Here is an 18970-nt window from a genome sequence, read left to right as displayed (position 1 = left end):
TCTCAGCAATGAGAGCAATAAGGACCTAGGCAAATCAGTGAGATCCTGTCTCTAAATAAAATAAAAAATGGCTGGGGATGTGGCTCAGTGGTTAAGCACACCTGGGTTTAATCTATGGTACCAAAAAAAAAAAAAAAACTGAGCTTCAGTACCCATATGCAATATTTTGTGTGCAATGAAACAATATTTGGACATTACTGAATTATAACTGTTTATAAAAATTATGGGGGCCTGTTGTTTTAGACAAAACTGCTGCACTGGGTCCAAAGAGACTAGACTAAATATCAAAATGAGTCACCCATGCTGAAGTTCCATCACTTCAATTGTTATGTGACCTTCAGACAATCAGGAGAATGAGAGCCAGATTCCCGAACCAGGTACATCTGTACAATAACGAACTTCCTCTGCTTTATTCCTTACGAAAAGGAACTTGTTGTTAAGCAGTCAGTTATTTTCCCATTGTTCTATCCCCCGTCCTTGCCTTATAAGCAAAGGAACTTTGTGATGACCAATCTGCCTTTCTATTTTGTTATTTTGGAGGAGGGGTGGTAGGAACTGAACCCAGAGCCTCATGCTTACGAGGCAGATACTCTTCCACTGAGCTATATACTTTATTTTGAGGTAGGGTCATGCTAAATTGCCCAGGCTGGCCTTGAACTGGCCTAGCCTCATGAGTCTCTGGGATTACAGGCATGCACTCCCGCCCCTGGCTTGTTTCTGTTTTTTTTTTTTTTTTTTCCCAGTCATTCTCTGTCCATAAAACCAACTTCTTTTGCTCAGCCTGTTATTCTGTTTTATGCAATCAAGCATTGCTCCATTCTAGAATCTCAAAATAAAGCCTCTTTGACAGATCTAAGAAATATCTGTTGTTTTTCTAAGATTCAAATATAACCAGGCATCCTGTATTTAATCTAGCACCAACCCTTTCTGATATTCCTGGATTTTGAGACTCTTATTTTAACCCTCCCTGACTGTGTGAACTCCTCTCTCAGTTTGGGTCTTTTCAAATTACATTGTTGTCCTCTGTCCTCATAAGCAGCAATCTTTCTTTGGGTTTCTCCAACACTTAACGTTGGCCTTTCTGTTTCCCCTTTCTGCGCCCGTTACCTGGACGCAGATATGTGTCTACAGTATCATGGGTTTGGGTAACTCAAGATGGCGCCCAGTACTTCCCTACTGCTACCTACTTTAATCCTCACAATGACCTTGCAGTTTGGGTCTATTATTATTCCCATTTTACAGACAAGGAAGTAGAAGCTCAGAGTAATTGGTCTAAGCCACCCAGTTGGTAGGTGGATCCAAGCCTAGATCTTTCCTTTCCCCTCGGCTTGGGCGTGGAGCCCAGAGAGGGTCTGGGCAATGGTTTGCCCAAGCCTGCAATTTGATATGCTGGACTCACTTGGAATCTCCCGATCTCTGCTTTGGATCGTGGCAATGCTGAGTTCACCACCTGCAAGGGGAGTTTCCAGAAAGATCTTAATTATTCACAGCTTCGATTTCCCCCATCCCCTGTGGAAGCAATAGGAAGGACATATTCAGGGTCCCCAGGATTTAAGGAATGATTCCTAATGGCCAATGCTTACACGTGTTTTTGTTTTTGTTTTTGTTTTCCTCATTGACTTTACAAAGGAACCCTGTTCTATTTCATGGATCAGAAAGGCCAACTCAAAGCAAGGGGTTGAGCAGACTTTCTGCACTCCATCTCATCACGATTGTTTCTGTGTCTAGTTCCCAAGAACATACAACCGTTTCCAGGGGACAAGCCTCCTTGCTTTCCTCAGGTGTGTGATAAACTCTCTCCATTGGGAGCAGCTCCCTCTGATTGGGGAATGGATTAGGCCTCTGGTGACCTGAGAATCCCGACACACGGAAGCGGTCACCTGTTCACCACAGCCCACCCCACCCTCAAACCTGCCTGTTAGCCATCCATGACATTTGTTGAATGAATAAATGAATGGGAAATTTGGGCTACCACGGGGATAAAGAAGATGGTGGAGAGGCTTCTTTGGGGTCAGAAAGACAATTTCAGGTGACCCTGGCTCTAAGGGCATGGGCTAGGGCTGAAGTGCTTCTCAGGATTGAGGTGGGACAAGAAAATGGAGCCATTTTGCTGGGGACCAGTTTGGCTCCTCACCTGGATTAGGATGACCTCATCGAAGAACTTTGCTGGAATCTCATGGAAATTCTGGAAGAAAATCTGGGAGGCAGAGAGAATTGGTAGGGGATAGGGTGGAACCATGTTTCTCCCTCAAGGACCCAATAAACCCGAAACTCTGGAATACTGTGCTTCTTTCCCCCAACTTTGAGCATTTCAATGACTTTCAGTTTAAGACCACCTCACGTTCCTCCAGTAACACAGGACTCCTCGACTCCCAGAAGGCGTTCTATCCAGGTAAAGGGGAAGGGGAGGGGGTCTCTGGAAAACCTAGCCAGCCAGCTGTCCTGATGTTGTGGTTTGGATATGAGGTGTCCCCCAGAAGCTCCTGTGTTAATGCAGGGATATTCAGTGATGAAGTTGATTGGGTTGTGACAGTTGTAACCTAATCAGTCCATCCGAGTTTGGATGGTCTTTGTAGGCTGATAGGGTGCGCCTGGAGGAGGTGGGTCATGGGTGGGGGGGTGTGCCCAGAAGGATTGCAATTGCTTTGGGGTTCAAGTGCTGTGCCCACCCCCACCAGACCATCAGCTCCTCAAAGGCAAGGCTCCAAATGATCGTGTTCTATACTCCCAACGCCAAGCACAGTGCCTGGCCCTCAGTACGTGCTCAGTAAATGCTTGTAGGAGACCTACTTGAAGACACCCTAGATAAGAAGCAAGCGTTTCCTGCAGGAAACGCCCCCCCTCCTGCCTGGCCCAATTGCCTGACCTGCCCCGCTCAGCCTACCTCATTGAAGAAAGGGTTGTTTCCCATCTTCACCCGTGTGTTATGCTGGTGGCCCGCAATGGTCACCTTTGTTGTGGCCTTGATGTTGTTGCCCATGAGCTGTCGCCCTTCAAACACCTTCACCCGCACCTATAGAGGAGAGCACACAGGAGAGAGATGCTGGGGCCCAGGCTCCCCTTCCCCTACAGGGACTCTTGTTTCAGTTGTTGTGATAAGCAGCATTTTAGGTACTGTGGAGAGAGAGAGACTCCATGGGGAAAGGCTAGGAGCAGCTGGACTCGAGGCAGCCTTGGGTTAGCAAGGTCCCAGGTCACTTAGGTTTTGTCCCAGGACACTGGGATTTTTTTTTAAGCAAGTGTATGACATGACCATCAGACATCTTTGAAAGACCATGATAATTAAAATATACAGGGAGGGTTGGGGGTGCAGCTCAGTGGTTGAGTAGTTTCCTAGCATATACAAGGTGCTGGGTTCAGAAAGCAAATAAAGAACAGGTAGGAGGGGCTGGGGATGTGGCTCAAGTGGTTGCACGCTCGCCTGGCATGCGTGCGGCCCGGGTCCGATTCTCAGCACCACATACAAACAAAGATGTTGTGTCCACCGAAAACTAGAAAATAAATATTAAAAAATTCTCTCTCTCAAAAAAAAAAAAAAACTGTTAAAAAAAAAAAAAAAGAACAGGTAGGAGAGAGCCATGTTTGGGGGTTCAGGAGGAGGCTATCTGTGAGTGCGGTTCAGGGAAGTGATAGTCATGCGCCATGCAGGGAATGGGCATGGAAAGGGAGAAGTGGGGCAATGGGTGACAGGAAGAGCTAGGATTTGGCCATGACCTGAAGGTGGGAAGAGGGGAAGAGTCAAGTTCGGACCTCCTGGGCAGGTGGCATGCTGGAAACAGGCAGAACATTGGCAGCAATGTTGGGCCGCAGGCTATGGATCAGAGTGGGGTTAGTGAGGCATGGATGGGCTTCTGGAATTCACATGGCATCTGCAGACCTTCCCCTGTGCCCCCTCACACCCTGCTCAGCCTCCCCCCCCCCACCCCACACAGTTTGATTTGACCTTGTAGGATTCTCCCTGGTTTAGCCAACAATCCAAGGACTTGGAAGGGCAGGTCCATGCCCTCTGCCTCCCAGCATCTCTGGGGTCTGTGGGGCGCACACTGGGCCCCTGCTACTGCCTCACCAGATCGGCTCCAGCCCCAGCCACCGGCAGACATTCCTAGAAAGGCCCCTGAAGGAGCAGGGGATGTGATGAGGTTCTAAGGACCTGAAGCTGGGTCTGACCATGACCTTGTGAAGGGGAGGGGATGGCTGGGGAGCATGGTGAGGATGTCAGCGGGTCACATGGACTTTCAACCTGGAGAGTCCTCACCTGAAAGTGCTGAGGCTTTGAGGACAGGACCACTGGTGTGGTGGCACCAGGAACCATCAGCTTCTGACGGGCCGCCTCTTTCATAGTTATGCCCAAGACGTCTTCCTTTTCTAGAGAAGCAGTCCAGGGAGGGCGCAGAGGCTGGAGCTCAGGGGGCACAGAGCCATTTCCCCCTTTCATCACTCTGCCCCCCACCATGACCAGCCACTGACTAAAAACATGGCCAAGACTCCTTAATAGGGGCACATGTGCTCCCCAGAACATTTCCAGGGACCCCTCCCACCCTCAGTAACTGGGATCCCCGGACCCAACTCTTCACAGTGGGGGCTCTTGGAAATGGTCATCCTTGTACCCCCTATGCCCACTGAAGGCTGGGCCTTTGTTTGAAGATGACAAGTGGACACACGAGCAGACAGATGGCCTTCGCCAGATGTCTGGGGATGCGACCACTAGATCTGTATGGCTCCCAGGGACCCTAACCTGATCACAATCCTTCTGAAAGCCTGGAGGGTTGGGTGTCAAAGGTTCCAAAAAGCCCATCTAGCTATGCTGGGAGAAGCCCCGGGGAAGGGCAAACCTGTCCTCTCAAAGTCCTCTTGGGTCATATGGAACACCTGTAGGTTGATAGTACACTGCAAAGCAAAGGCAGGGGCTTGTCATCCAGACCCTGGAACCCTCCCAGGCTGGCCGGGCTCACAGCCAATCCTCTGGAGGGGAGTGACGATGCCCCTGATATGGGGCCACACCTTGCGCAGTCGGGGTGCAGGGAAGACAAACTGGAGAGGAGAGAGCAGTGGAGGACACTGGGAGAATAAAGAAGCCACACAGTGATGGCAATGGCAGCAAGAAGGTGGTGAGGAGAGGGAGAGGTGACGGGGCATCCATCAGGAACCATCTCTCCCCCTAGCTTAGCATCTCTGACCTCCTACAAAGACCTCCTAACTGACCTCCGGCTTCCAGAGGTCCTCGCCACCCAACCGGCTTCACACCATCACCAAGATGGCTTGCTCACCTCCCCAAGGGCCCTGAGCCATCCGAGGAAAGCCACCACTCAGCAGTGCAGACCACAGGGCCCTTTAACTTGGCCACCCCCGTCCCCCGCCTGCTTCAGCTCTGCCACCTCACCTTCTCCTCCGACTACATGCTGAAAGTATAGGCAGCCCCCCTCCATGAACCTGCCTCTTCCCCACACACTGAGGTCCCTGCCTGGTTTTCCTTCTTTTCCAGCCCACTGGGAAAAGGAATGCTCTTCTGAGAGACATAATATACAAATAGATGAGGCCACACCACACATAAAAATAAAACTCTGACCACAATCTGTAGCAACCTACCCAGGCAACTAATCCATTCCTACAGCAATCAGCCCAGGAAGGCAGCCTTCATGAAGTCCGACTTGTAGGAAGTCAGACCCCTATCTCTAACAACAATCCAGGAAGCCCGGCAATGACCACCAGTCTCCAGTGGCCAGGACTGGATGAAAAACAACCTAATTTTCGTCCCTATTCACAACTTAGGACCAAGTAGAGAAATAGGCTCCCCAAACCAATCACAGAGGATGCTGGGATTCTAGTTAGCCAGTCGCTGGTTTCCATGTAACATCTCTGCTCAGGCACCCTCGGAGCCTACCATTTCCTCACTAAAAAGCTTTCCCACTCCCCTGCTGCCTTCAAGTGTCTGCTAAAACTCAATTTTGGCCGGGCACAGTGGTGCACCCCTGTAATTCCAGTGGCTCAGGAGGCTGAGGCAGGAGGATCGTGAGTTCAAAGCCAGCCCCAGCAATGGTGAGGTGCTAAGCAACTCAGTGAGACCCTGTCTCTAAATAAAATACAAAATAGGGCTGGGGATGTGGCTCAGTGGTCGAGCGCCCCTGAGGTCAATCCCTGGTAACCACTCTCCTAATTAAAAAAAAATCAACTCAACTTTTCATCCCAGTGCTAACTCTCGGGACAATCTATTGATCTTTCTCAATGGATGGATGGAAGGGGAGCTGCCAGGTGGACGGCAAGGTGGGGGAATCGGCAGACAATGGCAGTGGGCTCCCTGCTGGAGTGCAGAAGCTCAGTTCTACCAGCTGCTCCAATTCCCCCGAGCTGCCCTGCCATGGCCTTCCTGGGCCTGACTCACATCTGTGGGCTCCATGGAATGGTTGAGCAAGACCAGGTCCTTCACAAAAAGGACCTCACGGGATTTTTTCTCCAATGACTTGAGCAGTACCGTGGCCAAACCAATGAACCTGGGGAAGGAAGGAGCAGGGGTGAGACCCAAATCCAGGGGACAGGGTCTCCTCCTCTGTTGTAGGAAAGACCTTAGCTGGGATGGTTTTCTCTCAGGGGCTGAGGAACCACCCAGGGAAACAGGGGATCCACCAGAAGGCGCAGGGCTCTCCTCGCTCTGGGGCTCCCAATGCAAGTAACTGCTCATTGGACTAAGAGTGGGCACCTGACTGAAGCTGAGCCCATCAGATTCTCTGAACTGCCATAACTTCACTCCCAAGGGGTTGTCACTCTGGGTTGGGCATTAGAAGGGACCTCGTTAGGAAGCCAGGCTTTATTTAGCCAGAGAAAAGAAGGAAGGGGAGGCCCGTAGCTTCAGAAGGCCAGAGCTGTTGCTGGAGGCCCAAGTTCCCATCCTAACCAACTGGTTCCCGGCCCCACCCCCTTTCTTCCCCGACTGAATGAAGTGAGCGCCTTGCAGCAGAATGAGTGTGAGAGGTGAGATGGATCTGCTGCTGCTGCTCTGGTCAGGGAGCCAGGCTCCACCTCCCCCCCCCCCCCTCTCTCTCTCTCTCTCTCTCTCTGCCTCACCTTTCTTTCTTTGATGGGGTCATGTCCCGAAGGATGATTTGCAGGAAGGAGTCTTTTTCCAGGGGGCGATTCCAGAGGTACCATACTAGGGCCTGTAGAGGGCATGAGAGGTCAGTGTCCTTCCTTTGCCCTCCCCATCACATCCTCCTAAGAAGTGAGGAAAGGCTGGGGACAGGGGCTGGTACCATATTTCCCCAGAACTTGGATCTTCCCTCATGTCTAATTTCCTGAGAAGGCATTTGCTGTCCTGCCCAAAGGATAGGGTGTCCCATCTGGGTTCCTATGGCTTGAACTGGAAAGCCGTGGTAAGAGTTCAGGAGCTTGGGGGAGGGGCAGCAAGAATGGATGAAAGAGGACACGGGGGTCCTACACGGGGATCCTTGTCTCTGAGTCGGACTTCTAGACACACATCTGTGGATTAGTTGGATCAGTGGATGGGCCACATCATGGTCAATCCCAGAACAGGGAAGAAGCACTAAGAAAGCCGTGGGAATATAACCTTGTCAGATCGGAGATGCCTGGGCCTGGGGAAAGCCGGTGAGGTTCCCTGTCTTCTCCCCAGGCCTCTAAGCACCTGCCTGGACCCCACCATTGTCCCCTTGCCATTGGGGTCAGTGAGTGATTCCTCTTCTGGGCTTGCCCTGGGGGTCTACCTCATTCCATATGGGGTCATTCCCTTCTGCCACATGAGTTCTTTTCTTCATATCTGCAGAGACACCAAAGGGCCAGCATTGGTCGTAGGAAATATTTCAATGTCTGGGCTTGATGGGGTCAAGGGACATAGTACATTGTAAGGACTTTTCCCATCTACTTCTGCAAGTGTGACAGGGCATCGACCGTGGGGTTTTTTGTGGGTTTTTTTGGCAGGAGGCAGGGGAGGATGTTTAGAAATTTCTCACTTTATCACCCTGTATGATAGATAATGCTTTGTCCCTTTCATTTTCTTCCTAAATCCTTCATTCCCAGCGTCTTCTGGTCAAGTGGGCCAGTGTGGCTCATTCTGGTCAATTGGGTACAAGAGCCATATTCACAACTGCCAGGCCGGGCTCCCAAAATCTGCACGTGAGTCTCCATTCTCCTCTCCCCCTCACCCTATGGCCACCAGCAGAGTGGTGATTTCATACCCACAAGGGACAAGCAGCTATCCCCCACTGGGGCCTGCCATGCAAGAGGCCCCCCTGACCAGCACCATCCACGCAGGACTTGGTGTGAGTAAGAGGTAAACTTTTGTTGTTATCCACTGAGACTCGAGGTTTATTTTATTTATTTTTAGTTGTAGATGGACACAATACCTTTATTTATTCATTTATTTTTATGTGGTGCTGAGGATTGAACCCTGCACACCACATATATGAGGCAAGTACCCTAAGGTGAGGCAAGTGCCCTACTGTTGAGCCACCACCCCAGCCCCTCATGGTTTATTTATAATCAGGGCAAAGGTTAGAGCACCCTAAGACATCCTGAGACATCTGTAATGGGCTGAATGCTCTTTACCCACTAAAATCCCTCTCCCCCAGAAATTTCTTAATTGAAAACAGTCAATAATCCTGCAAGAGAATTTTTAAAATGATAAATTACTTTGAGCATCTTCTCAAGGAAACAATGTGTGTGTGTGTGTGTGTGTGTGTGTGTGTGTGTGTGTGTGTTTCTATGAGCCAGGGGTGCAGGGAACTGGGTGGTATGCAGGAAAGATGCTGAGAAGGACAGGATGAAAGGAGTAAAATAGCAAACATAGCCAGGTGTGGTGGCGGCACAGACCTGTAATCCCAGCAGCTTGGAAGGCTGAGGCAGGAGGATTGTGAGTTCAAGGCCAGCCTCAGCAATTTAGCAAGGCCCTTAGTATCTCAGTGAGTCCTGTCTCTAAATACAATATAAAAAGGGCTGAGGATGTGATACAGTGGTTAAGCACCCCTGGATTCAATTTCCAGTACCAAACCAAACATTGAATATAAATAGGACTGGGCATAGTGGTGCACACCTATAATCTGAGCTGCTTGGGAGGCTGAAGCAGGAGGATCACGAGTTCAAAGCCAGCCTCAGTAATTTAGAGAGCCGTAAGCAACTTAGGGAGACCCTGTCTCAAAATAAAATATATAAATAAAAAAGGGGTTGGGATGTGGCTCAGTGGTTAAGTGCCCCTGGTTTCAATTCCTGGTACAAAAAAAAAAAAAAAAAAAAAAGAACAAATAGGAACTTGTAAAGTTTGTGGGTATATCTATGAGTGAACCCAGGGTTCTGGGTTTTAGGCTTTTTTTTTTTTTTTGTATCAGAGATTGAACTCAGAAGCACTCAACCACTGAGCCACATCCCCAGCCCTATTTTGAATTTTATGTAGAGACAGGGTCTCACTACATTGCTTAGCACCTCGCTTTTTGCTGAGGCTGGCTTTGAACTTTCGATCCTCCTGTCTCAGCCTCCTGAGTCGCTGGGATTACAGGCATGCAACACCATGCCCAGTGGTTTTCAGCATTTTTGTTAGATATATTTCTAGAAGGAGGAGAATGGTGCCTTTGTGATACGATGGGGGAGAGGGCTCCAGTCAGGGAGAGGAGCTGCAAGTCTCTGCCTGGCTAATTCTAAAATTAACCAATCAGGGCAAATAGTATTGAACCCCCTGAACACCTCTATGAACCTGCACACTGGATACAACATCCTTTGTGAGTCCATGGTACCAAGCATCGGTCTCTGAATATTGTCATGTTCAACAAGCATGGTTTTACAGACCAGAAAACAAAATATTAAAGGAATTTCATTCTTTGATTTTCCAGGAACTACTGTTGTCCCTAAGTATCCTGGGAAATTGGTTCTGGGACCTCCTATGGATATCCAGGTCAGTGGATTCTCAAATCCCTATATACAATGGTGTAGTATTTTCCTATAACCTACACACATCTTCCTGTATATGTTTTTTTTTTCTTTCTTTCTTTTTTTTTTTTTTGTGTGTGTGGGGGGGGCTAGAGTCAAACCTAGGGCTTGGTGCATTCTGGGCAAGTGCTCTGCCACCAAGCTATACCCCCAGTCCTTTTTTTTGATCCAGGGATTGAACCCAGAGGTGCTTAACCATAAGCCACATCCCCAGCCCTGTTTATTTTTTATTTTGAGACAGGGTCTCTAAATTGCTTAGAGCCTTGCTAAATTGCTGAGGCTGGTTTTGAACTTGTGATCCTCCTGCCTCAGCCTTCTGAGTAGCTGGGATTATAGGCGTTCATCACCATGCCCAGCTTATCTTTCTTTCTTTGAACCTCAGTTTATGGCACAGCCCTAGTTCTTTTTTTTTTTAATTTAAAATATTTATTTTTTTGTAGTTGTACACAATAACTTTATTTTATTTATTTTTATATAGTGCTAAGGATCGAACCCAGGGCCTTGCACGTGTGAGGCAAGCACTCTACCTCTGAGCCACAACCCCAGTGCCACAGCACTAGTTCTTGGAAGAAAGTTGAAAAGTATTACTCTTCTTCCTTTCCCATAACCATTCCCTGGAAAAACTAGGCAGAGAAGTCCTAATGAAAGAAATAATGGCAAGAAAGGTGACAGGGTTTTTTTGGTTTGGTTGATTTTATTTTTGTACTTAGGATTGAACCCAGGGGTGCATAACCACTGAGCTATATCCTCAGCCCTATTTATTTTATTTTATTTTTTTAAATTTTGAGACAGGGCCTTGCTAAATTGCTGAGGCTGGTTTTGAACTTGTGACCCTCCTTCCTCAGCCTCCCAAGCTGCTGGGATTATAGGTGTGTGCCAACACACCAGGTTTTTGTTTGTTTGTTTGTTTTGTTTGCAGTGCTGGGGATCAAACCCAGAGCTCTATTTACCTGGCAAGAGTTCTACCACTGAACTACATCCCCAGCCTTTACATGGTAGCTCTTGAAGGTGCTGGACAGGTTCCAACTCATCATGCGTCACCTAGCATACCTTTTACATAGTAAGATACCAATAAATGTATTTTTTTCACTGAATGCATGTGGCCTCTTGGGGCTCCTCTTTCCCTCTGGACCCTGGCTCTCACCTCTGAAGTAAACAGTCAGGCAGGGTTTGGGCGGTGGAGTTAAGGGTGGTTCAATCTTGGCAGACCCCACAAAAAGCCGCAGCATCTTGGATACCTCTGTCTTCCTCTCCTTTCTTCTTTAGCACTACAGCTTCCTTCTTGGGGTGCCTTGGTCCCTCTGGGGCGAGTGGAACTTAGCAACAAAGGGGATGTCACAGAGGTGGAGAGTTCTTGGTTCTGGGGAGGAATCTCTGGAAATAGGAGAGGGTAGAGTTAGAGAGTACCTATCCACCAACAAAGTAATTCCCTCTTTCCTTTCCCTTTCTTCCTATTCTTGCCGTACTTTTGACTTGAAGATTAGGCATATGAGAAATGTTTTCTCTGTATAAACAAGTGGTCTGGGGTGAATCAGTGAATAATTTTGATGAGAAGCTAAAAGAAATGAGGCCATCAGGGCTAAGATAGCGGCGCAAACCTGTAATCCCAGTTGCCTGGGAGGCTGAGGCAGGAGGATTGCAAGTTCAAGGCCACCCTGGGCAATTTAGTCAAAACTCTGTCTCAAAAAAACAAAAGGCTGGGAATGCCTAGCGTGTGTGAAGTCCTGGGTTCCATCCCTTGGACTGGGCCTGGGGGAAGTGAGGCCATCAGAGAAAAGGCTTGGAAAATCAAGGACTGTCTCTTTGAGGCCTCAGGGGGAGTTCTTCCTCATGGAGAAGCAAAACATTTAGGCCTTTTTTCTAAAGGAAACCTAAGTTTGGACATGAGTTCTTCAATAGAGGGAAATCAGCTTTTTTTTTTTTTTTGAACCAGGGATTGAACCCAGAGGCACTTAATCATTGAGCCACATCCCCAGCACCCTGTCTTTTTTTTTTTTTAATATTATATTTAGAGACAGGGTCTCGCTAAGTTGCCTAGGACCTCACTAAATTGATGAGACTAGCCTTGAACTCACCATTCTCCTGCCTCAGCCTCCTGAGCCATTGGGATTACAGGTGTGCACCACCACATCCTGCTAAGCCACCACAGAACTGGTGGCTGTCATTGCTGCTCTTTAGGTCTTTGTGTGAGGATGGAGCTGGGTCATTTGCTCCTGTTGTCCCTATTAGGTAAGGCCTTTACTGGGTTGGCTTCAAACATTGTATAAGTTACTTCTGATCCAATCAATGGTCAGGGTGAGGAATCAATGAATATTTTAAAAGTGTACATTATAATTAATGAATATTTTAAAAGAGAAAAGGTTTAGGAAAATCAAGGATTAATAGCATAATAAGCATACTATTATTAAGCATTCTGAAAGACAAGTGGCATTCAAAGACTGAAAGCTGAATGTTTGATCACAGTGCTCAATTATTTTCTAGTGCAGCAGATGTAAAAGGAAAAAATATGCCCTGGTAGTTTTTCTTGAACTCTAAACACAATGCAATGCTTTTTTTTTTTTTTTTTTTTTTGCTTTGTTAATGATTTTCCAAACTAAGCATAACACCAAAGATCCCTGCAGAAGAAAAAGCTGACATTATTTGGCTAAAGTCCTATGTGGAAAATATGCTTTAAAGCTGAAAGACAAATACCAAAGTAGGGAAAACATTTACAACATATTTAATATCCAAAAGGTTATTTGGTTTTATAGAATGAGCTCCTAAAATTCAATAAACTGCTTTCCCCAGAGGAAAGCATGGGTAAAGTTCACTTCAGACACAGTGTTTTCAACATTTATCCATGTTGTAGGATGAGTCTGAACGTCATCCCTTTTTTTGGTTGGGTAAATCCATTATATGAATGCGTCACATTTTGTTATCCATTCATCAGTTGATGGGCTTTGAGATTATTGTTCTAGTTTGTTTAACTTTTATTTTTTATTATCATTATTTTTTTATCCACTGAAGTTTTTATTTCTTGTGGGTTCTATCCCAACCAGTCATTTAAAAACCAAGTAACACAGCCCTGAGGGATAGGGGCTGGGAACTGCACCTCCCTCCTACTCACAGGGGTAGCCAAGGGGAAGAGGGAGGGGTGGGAGAGGTGGCTGAGGCACCCAGGCAGCAGCAGCAGCAGCAGCAGCAGCAGCAGCAGTGGTAATGGGCCTTCGTGTCCCAGAGCCACTCAGTCCTCTCCCAGACCCTGACTGGAGCCCACCTGGTTTGGGGTAGAGAGTGGGTAGAACCCACCCCAGGATCTCCCCTTCCCTCCTCAGATAGCTTCCTTGGGGGCCCAACCCATTTCTTCTGGCGGGAGACTGAGGCACACGGAGAGGAGGAAGTGGGAGAAGAGAACACAGGAGAGGCAGGGTAGTGGCAGAATGAAGGCAGAGGTGACAGGGGTGGGTGAGGCCCCAACACCACCCCTTCGCCCACCTGGGGAAGGGCTGAGGAAGCCACATCACTCCAGCTCTGCACCCACGCACCTGACACCATCCCGTAGCATGGGTGTGCCATGGTGTTGGTCTGCAAAGCAGGCATGCAAGTTGGTGTGTCCACTGTGCCCTGGCCCCACCCCAAAGAGTCCTCTGTCCCCCAGGGATCAGGTGTGGGGTGCTGGGAGGACCTGAGCCTAGAAGTTGGGACCCCAGACTGGACAAGGAAACCAAGGCCAATCGGGTATCTACTCCCTTCCAACCAGATCTGTGCCTCACACTCACCCATGACACGTGCCTGTGCTGTCACCAGCACACAAGCACCCACGCCACCCTCGAAGGCTAGGAGCAGCTCCTCTTTGAGGACGCCCTCCTTATGTGCTGAGTACTCACACTTGATGCTGTAACCTGCTCAGAGACAGGGACAGGTGTGTCATCAGCACTCCCATAGTTTCCCAATCCTATCCCCAACACTCATGGCCATCACCCATCTCAAGACATGCTAAGCCTCCTGGAGAATGGGGCATGATGCTGGGGATCTTGCATTTAAGTCCTGGCTGAGGCTGGTGTATGTGGGTGGATGATTAGTCAAATGCCACAGAGGTCAAGGAAGTGGAGTGCCATGGCCAGAGTGAGGGCATGTTCAGACCCCAGGCCTGTCTCGTGCTGTCACAGCCTCTGATTTTTCAAGAGAATTGGAAATCTGGGCTTTTATACAAAATATTCCAAGTGTTAAATGTTTACAACTGAGCAAGGTGCAGTGGCACGGGTGTATAATTACAGTGATTCGGGAGGCTGAAGCAGGAGGACTGTAAGTTCATGGCCAGCCTAGGCAGCTTAGTGAGACCCTGTCTTGATGTAGCTCAGTGGTAGAGGGTCCCTGGGCTAAACCCACAGTACCAAAAAAAAAAAAAAAAAAAAAAAAGTTTGCAATTGAATACAATTGGGATATAGCTTGTGCTTGCCCCACGTGCACAGGCCCTGGGTTCAATCTCCAGCACCACACACCCACACCCACACACACACACAAAAAAAAAAAAAAAAAAGGAAAGAAAGTAATGATGTGTGGGCTAAAGAAAATGGTGTCAGGCTGTATTTGCTCCTTTGTCCCCTCTGCCTGGGCCCTCTCCAGGCCTGACAATCCCTTTCTGCAAGGCCTGGTACTTCAGCACTCAGCTTCAATGACTTCCCCCTCTAGACACCTCTCAAACACCTCAATGGGAAATCTTTCTTCTAGAACACTCTTGGGGGCTGGGTGTTCCTGCATGGTAATTACCATCTTGAAATCTATTTGTGTTCTTGACAGGTGACTGCACCACCTGGCTTATCCTCTCAGCATTTGCTCATTTAGAGTTGAGGGAAAGCTGAAGTCTTGTCTCCTGGGATCCTACTTAGAGTTTGGGAGTTGGATATTGGAGCTGAGATTCCACCCACATTCTCAAGCTCTTCCAACTACCTTCTCTTTATTCTTAAACTCTTCAGGGAAAACCCTGGTCCTGACTCCCCTCTATATTATGTGGAAGGACCAACAACATCCAGAAAAACTCTGCATAAACGTTTTGTTTTGCTATTTATTTATTGTGCAATGTGAGGGATTTAACCCAGGACCTTAATCATGCCAGGCAAGTGCTCTACCAATGAGCTACACCCAACCCCTTGTTAATTATATTTAATACTTTATTTTTTGAAACAATTTTTGGTTCACGACTTATTTTTAAATTAATTCATTTTAAAATTAATTTATTATTTTTACTGTGGCTGCTTCTTCTATTATGAGAAAATTCTTAATGAATAAAACATTTTTAACATTTTTGGTCCCGCTGGGGATAGAGCCCAGAGCCTTGCTCATACCACTGAACTTCACCCCCAGCTCACTAATAAATCCGATTAGGTCCCCAGTAGTCAATCCTATATAGGACATAAAGAGTTAAAAAGCACATTCCTAGGGGGTTGCTCTGGTGGAGGTGAGTCTGGTGCACGCCCTCCCAGCCCTGCCTCTGGGTCTGTGGGCTTAGAGAAAGGGAGCAATTGCGGAGGGGGTGGCAGTTACTGGGGTCTGTCAGAGTTGAACTCATCCTTTGTGCTGGCTTTCCCTGTTGAACAGGCAGGCGGTGGAAATTTCTACCTCGGAGATGCGCGCGCGTTCACGGCTCCGCTATTGCGCACTGAGTCGCTGGAGCTGAATCCACTCCGGACTTTGCCGCTCACCGTCCCTCCCTTGCCCGGGCCACGATCCGTTTCCGCGTTTTGCGCGGTGCTGCAGCGCCAGGACACGGAGGCGGTAGCGCGCACGCGCGCTGGGGCCCGGCCCGGGCGAGCGCGCGGCCCGACGACTGCGGGTGAGACGCAGGCTCGTTCCCGGCGAGGGCGGCCGGCCTAGGGGGCCGCCAGTGCGGGCGGGGCGGCAGGGGTCTTGGCGAGGGCCGCTGGGGTACCCCGGCCTGCGGGAGTCAGGGGCCGGAGCCCGGGGCGGGCTGGCCCGGGGCGGGCCGGGCGTGCGGGGCCGGGGCCGCGGTGACGCCGGCGCCCGGCCGCCGGGGGAGGCGGGGGCCGGGCGGCTCCTCCTCGTCGCGAACCCGCGGCGACCTTGGCCAAGTTGCTTGGGCCCCGGAGCCTCAGTCGCGGCGGTCCGCTGGGATCACATGCTCTGCCTCCGGGAGGAGCCGTCTCGCGATTCAGTGGCGGGAACCTCGGAGGGTGCCGGAGCCCCGGGCTTTTTGCGAGGGGCTCCACCCGGGCCGGGAGAAAGGGCTCCCGGGGCGTCGCCCTGGCCCAGGCTGCTACGGGGAGCGCGCCTCGTTGTAGTCCCCAAACTTAAGAGTATCGTGAAGTCGCTGCAAAACTTTTCCTGAGCGTACCCCGGGAGGACGAGAGGGAGCCCCGGCCGCCCACGTTGCGCTGCACCGCCTGCTCCTCCCACGTTTGCTTTAGAGAATGGAAACAAGAAACCCTCAGCTTTTTGGAATTCATGTTTGTGATACCTGTAGTTTGCCGGAATCCTTCCGTCCCATGTAGGAAAGTGTGGTGCTGGCCGAGTAACTCCAGGGTCTTTCCCAGGGTAGGTCTTTGTGGACCACGGAGGCAGTCAGCGCCCCAGTTCGGGAATTTTGTAGAAATTGAGTATGGGGGGGACTCACGGCACCATCACCCTTTTGGTGGTGGCTCTGAAGTTTCAGGAGCCCTCCCAGCGTGGGCAAAGATGTGCTGAATAATATGCAGTGGGACTGATAGCGGTCACAGAAGCACGTTAGATAGTCTAGATTGGGAAAAATTTAGAATATTCGAATTGACTTAAACTGAAACTTTTCGCCACAGGTGACTAGCATGCAGATACCCATGCTCTGACTTGCTGCTGCCCCTCTACTGACATGGCCCACCGGGGTGGGGAGAGGGACTTCCAGACTTCAGCTCGTCGCATGGGCACCTCACTGCTCTTCCAGCTTTCAGTGCACGAACGGGAACTGGACTTGGTTTTTCTGGACCATAGCTATGCCAAGCCATGGAGTGCCCACCCAGATGCCAGTAGTGCCCGCCCTACCCGCATGCTCTTTGTTACTCCCCGGAGGCAGCACGAGAACACCATGTGAGTTTGGGCTTCTTTCCCAAAGCCTGGTACTGCCGGAACTGGGCAGTAAGAATTTTCTTGGGGATGATTGCGGGGTGTTTTGTGGGAAGGTTGGATGTTTAATTTGGGCATCTCTGTTGAGCAGCATAAAAATATCAGGCCTAAATCTGGACATTTTCACAGGAGACATCTCCTAAGAAGAGTTAGAAAAGCAAGATGTGTAAAGGAAAGCAGACTCCCTTTTGCACTTAGATAAGCCTTGTATGGGAAAAGGAAATTGAAGAGAATTAAATTGATGAAAAGGAATGCTAAGAAGTTGATTTTAAAAGATTACCACACACATCTGGGCATGGTGGCCCATGCCTTAGAAAGACCCTGTCTCTAAATAAAACAAAACAAAACAAACAAAAAGGGCTGGGGTTGGGGGGATATGGCTCAGTGATTAAGCACTCCTGGGTTCAATGCGTGGTACCCAAAAAAAAAAAAAAAAAAAAAATTGCCACAAAGGTCATGTATGATGGTACATCTCTATAATTGCAGCAGCTTGGGAGGATAGCAAGTTCCAGGCCAGCTTCCAAAATTTAGCAAGACCCTGCCTCAAAATAAAAAGAGCTGGGAGGTACTCAGTGGTAAAGCACCCCTGAGTTCAATACCAAAAGAAATAAAAACCAAAAATAATACTAAATGCCCCAGTACCAAAAATAAATAAATAATTGTGTCATTTTGATGCAGTGCTCTGGTTTGCTTGATAGTGGCAACAGTAGCTGTTTTGCATTTCTTGGCCTCACACACAGAGGTTAGGAGCAAATTCCTAAGACATTGCCTTCTCAATTTGGGTTGTTACTGAATTCCATGGTTTAATCTAAACCCTTCTTAATCTAGTATTTTCAGCCAGCCTATGTTATAGGATAAGGAAGTTTCATAAATTTATTACCTGATAGGAGCTACAGTTACACTTGGCTTATATAAACCTGTTTGGCAATTCTTTTGATCTTTAAAGGAGTCTGATTTCTTACATTTCAAGACTTATTGATATGTTCAATTCTGATGATCAGACTATGCCCTTAATTATAATCTTTTTGGAGATTTGTTTTAATTTAACCTAATTTTAATCTTTCCTTAAGCACAGACTTTAGTTTTGTTGGGAGAGCTTCTTTAGATTCCATCTCACCCCCACCATTGAATCTTAGAGGACCATGATGTGTTTTTTAAATTTTCTTATTTTTATTTTGCAGTGCTGGGGATTGAACCTAGGGTATTGTTTATGCTAGGCAAGCATTCTACCATTGAGCTACAACCCTCACACCCGCTGATGTGTTTTAAATACACATAGAACAGTGATTTTTAATTTGTTTCCCAATGATATTAGCACTTTTTGTTGTATAGGACATAGGATCTGTGATATTAGGGAATAGTCTAACACAATCTTTTTTATTTTAAAATTTTTTTAGTATTGTAGATTGAACCCAGGGGCAGTTAACCACTGAGCCACATCCCCAGCCCATTTTTTTTTTTTTTTAAAGAGAGAGAGAATTTTTTTTTAATATTTATTTTTTAGTTTTTGGTGGACACAACATATTTATTTTTATTTTTATTTTTATATGGTGCTGAGGATCGAACCTAGCGCCCCGTGCATGCCAGGCAAGCGTGCTATCGCTTAAGCCACATCCCCAATCCCCCCAGCCCATTTTTTATATTTTATTTAGAGACAGTGTCTTGCTAAGTTGCTTAAGGCCTTGCTGAGGCTAGCTTTGAACTTGCTATCCTTCTGCTTCAGCCTCAGGAGCTGCTGGGATTATAGGCGTGTACCACTGCACCTGGCCTCCTTGACATTTTATTCAGGTTGTTTTGTTTTTTTGGTTTATTTTTGGGTTTTTTTTTTTTTTTAATTAATTTTTATTGTTGTTCAAAACATTACATAGTTCTTGATATATCATATTTCACACTTTGATTCAAGTGGGATATGAACTCCCATTTTTACCCCGTATACAGATTGCAGAATCACATC

General features: G+C 48.1%; 2 protein-coding genes across 6 annotated transcripts in view; one reads left to right on the top strand and one right to left on the bottom strand.

Annotated features, from left to right (window-relative positions):
- The window catches only part of Fer1l5 (fer-1 like family member 5), a 55573-nt gene extending 39963 nt beyond the window's left edge, over nt 1-15610 (bottom strand). The window contains exons 1-10 of the mRNA XM_076832915.2: nt 15523-15610; nt 11069-11298; nt 7713-7765; nt 7060-7151; nt 6380-6488; nt 4833-4887; nt 4256-4365; nt 2885-3013; nt 2135-2197; nt 1400-1450 (exon numbers count right to left, since the gene is read on the bottom strand). Of these exons, the coding sequence (XP_076689030.2) occupies nt 1400-1450; nt 2135-2197; nt 2885-3013; nt 4256-4365; nt 4833-4887; nt 6380-6488; nt 7060-7151; nt 7713-7765; nt 11069-11153 (747 nt within the window). The 5' untranslated portion in view covers nt 11154-11298; nt 15523-15610. The remainder of the gene's footprint in view (nt 1-1399; nt 1451-2134; nt 2198-2884; nt 3014-4255; nt 4366-4832; nt 4888-6379; nt 6489-7059; nt 7152-7712; nt 7766-11068; nt 11299-15522) is intronic.
- Nucleotides 15611-15668: 58 nt separating this feature from the next.
- The window catches only part of Kansl3 (KAT8 regulatory NSL complex subunit 3), a 40196-nt gene continuing 36894 nt past the window's right edge, over nt 15669-18970 (top strand). For 2 of the 5 annotated variants that reach the window (XM_076832566.2, XM_076832563.2), the window contains exons 1-2: nt 15669-15736; nt 16713-16980. In XM_076832566.2, coding sequence (XP_076688681.2) covers nt 16766-16980 — 215 coding nt within the window. In that variant the 5' untranslated portion in view covers nt 15669-15736; nt 16713-16765. Of the gene's footprint in view, nt 15737-15935; nt 16456-16712; nt 16981-18970 lie in introns of those variants that run through there. The other 3 variants (XM_076832562.2, XM_076832565.2, XM_076832564.2) reach the window with 3 other exon arrangements.

This window comes from Callospermophilus lateralis, chromosome 14 (assembly GCF_048772815.1).
Source record: "Callospermophilus lateralis isolate mCalLat2 chromosome 14, mCalLat2.hap1, whole genome shotgun sequence".
Lineage (NCBI taxonomy): Eukaryota > Metazoa > Chordata > Mammalia > Rodentia > Sciuridae > Callospermophilus > Callospermophilus lateralis.
The sequence above is the reverse complement of the archived record's forward strand: the minus strand, read 5'-3'. Positions and strand labels throughout refer to the sequence as shown.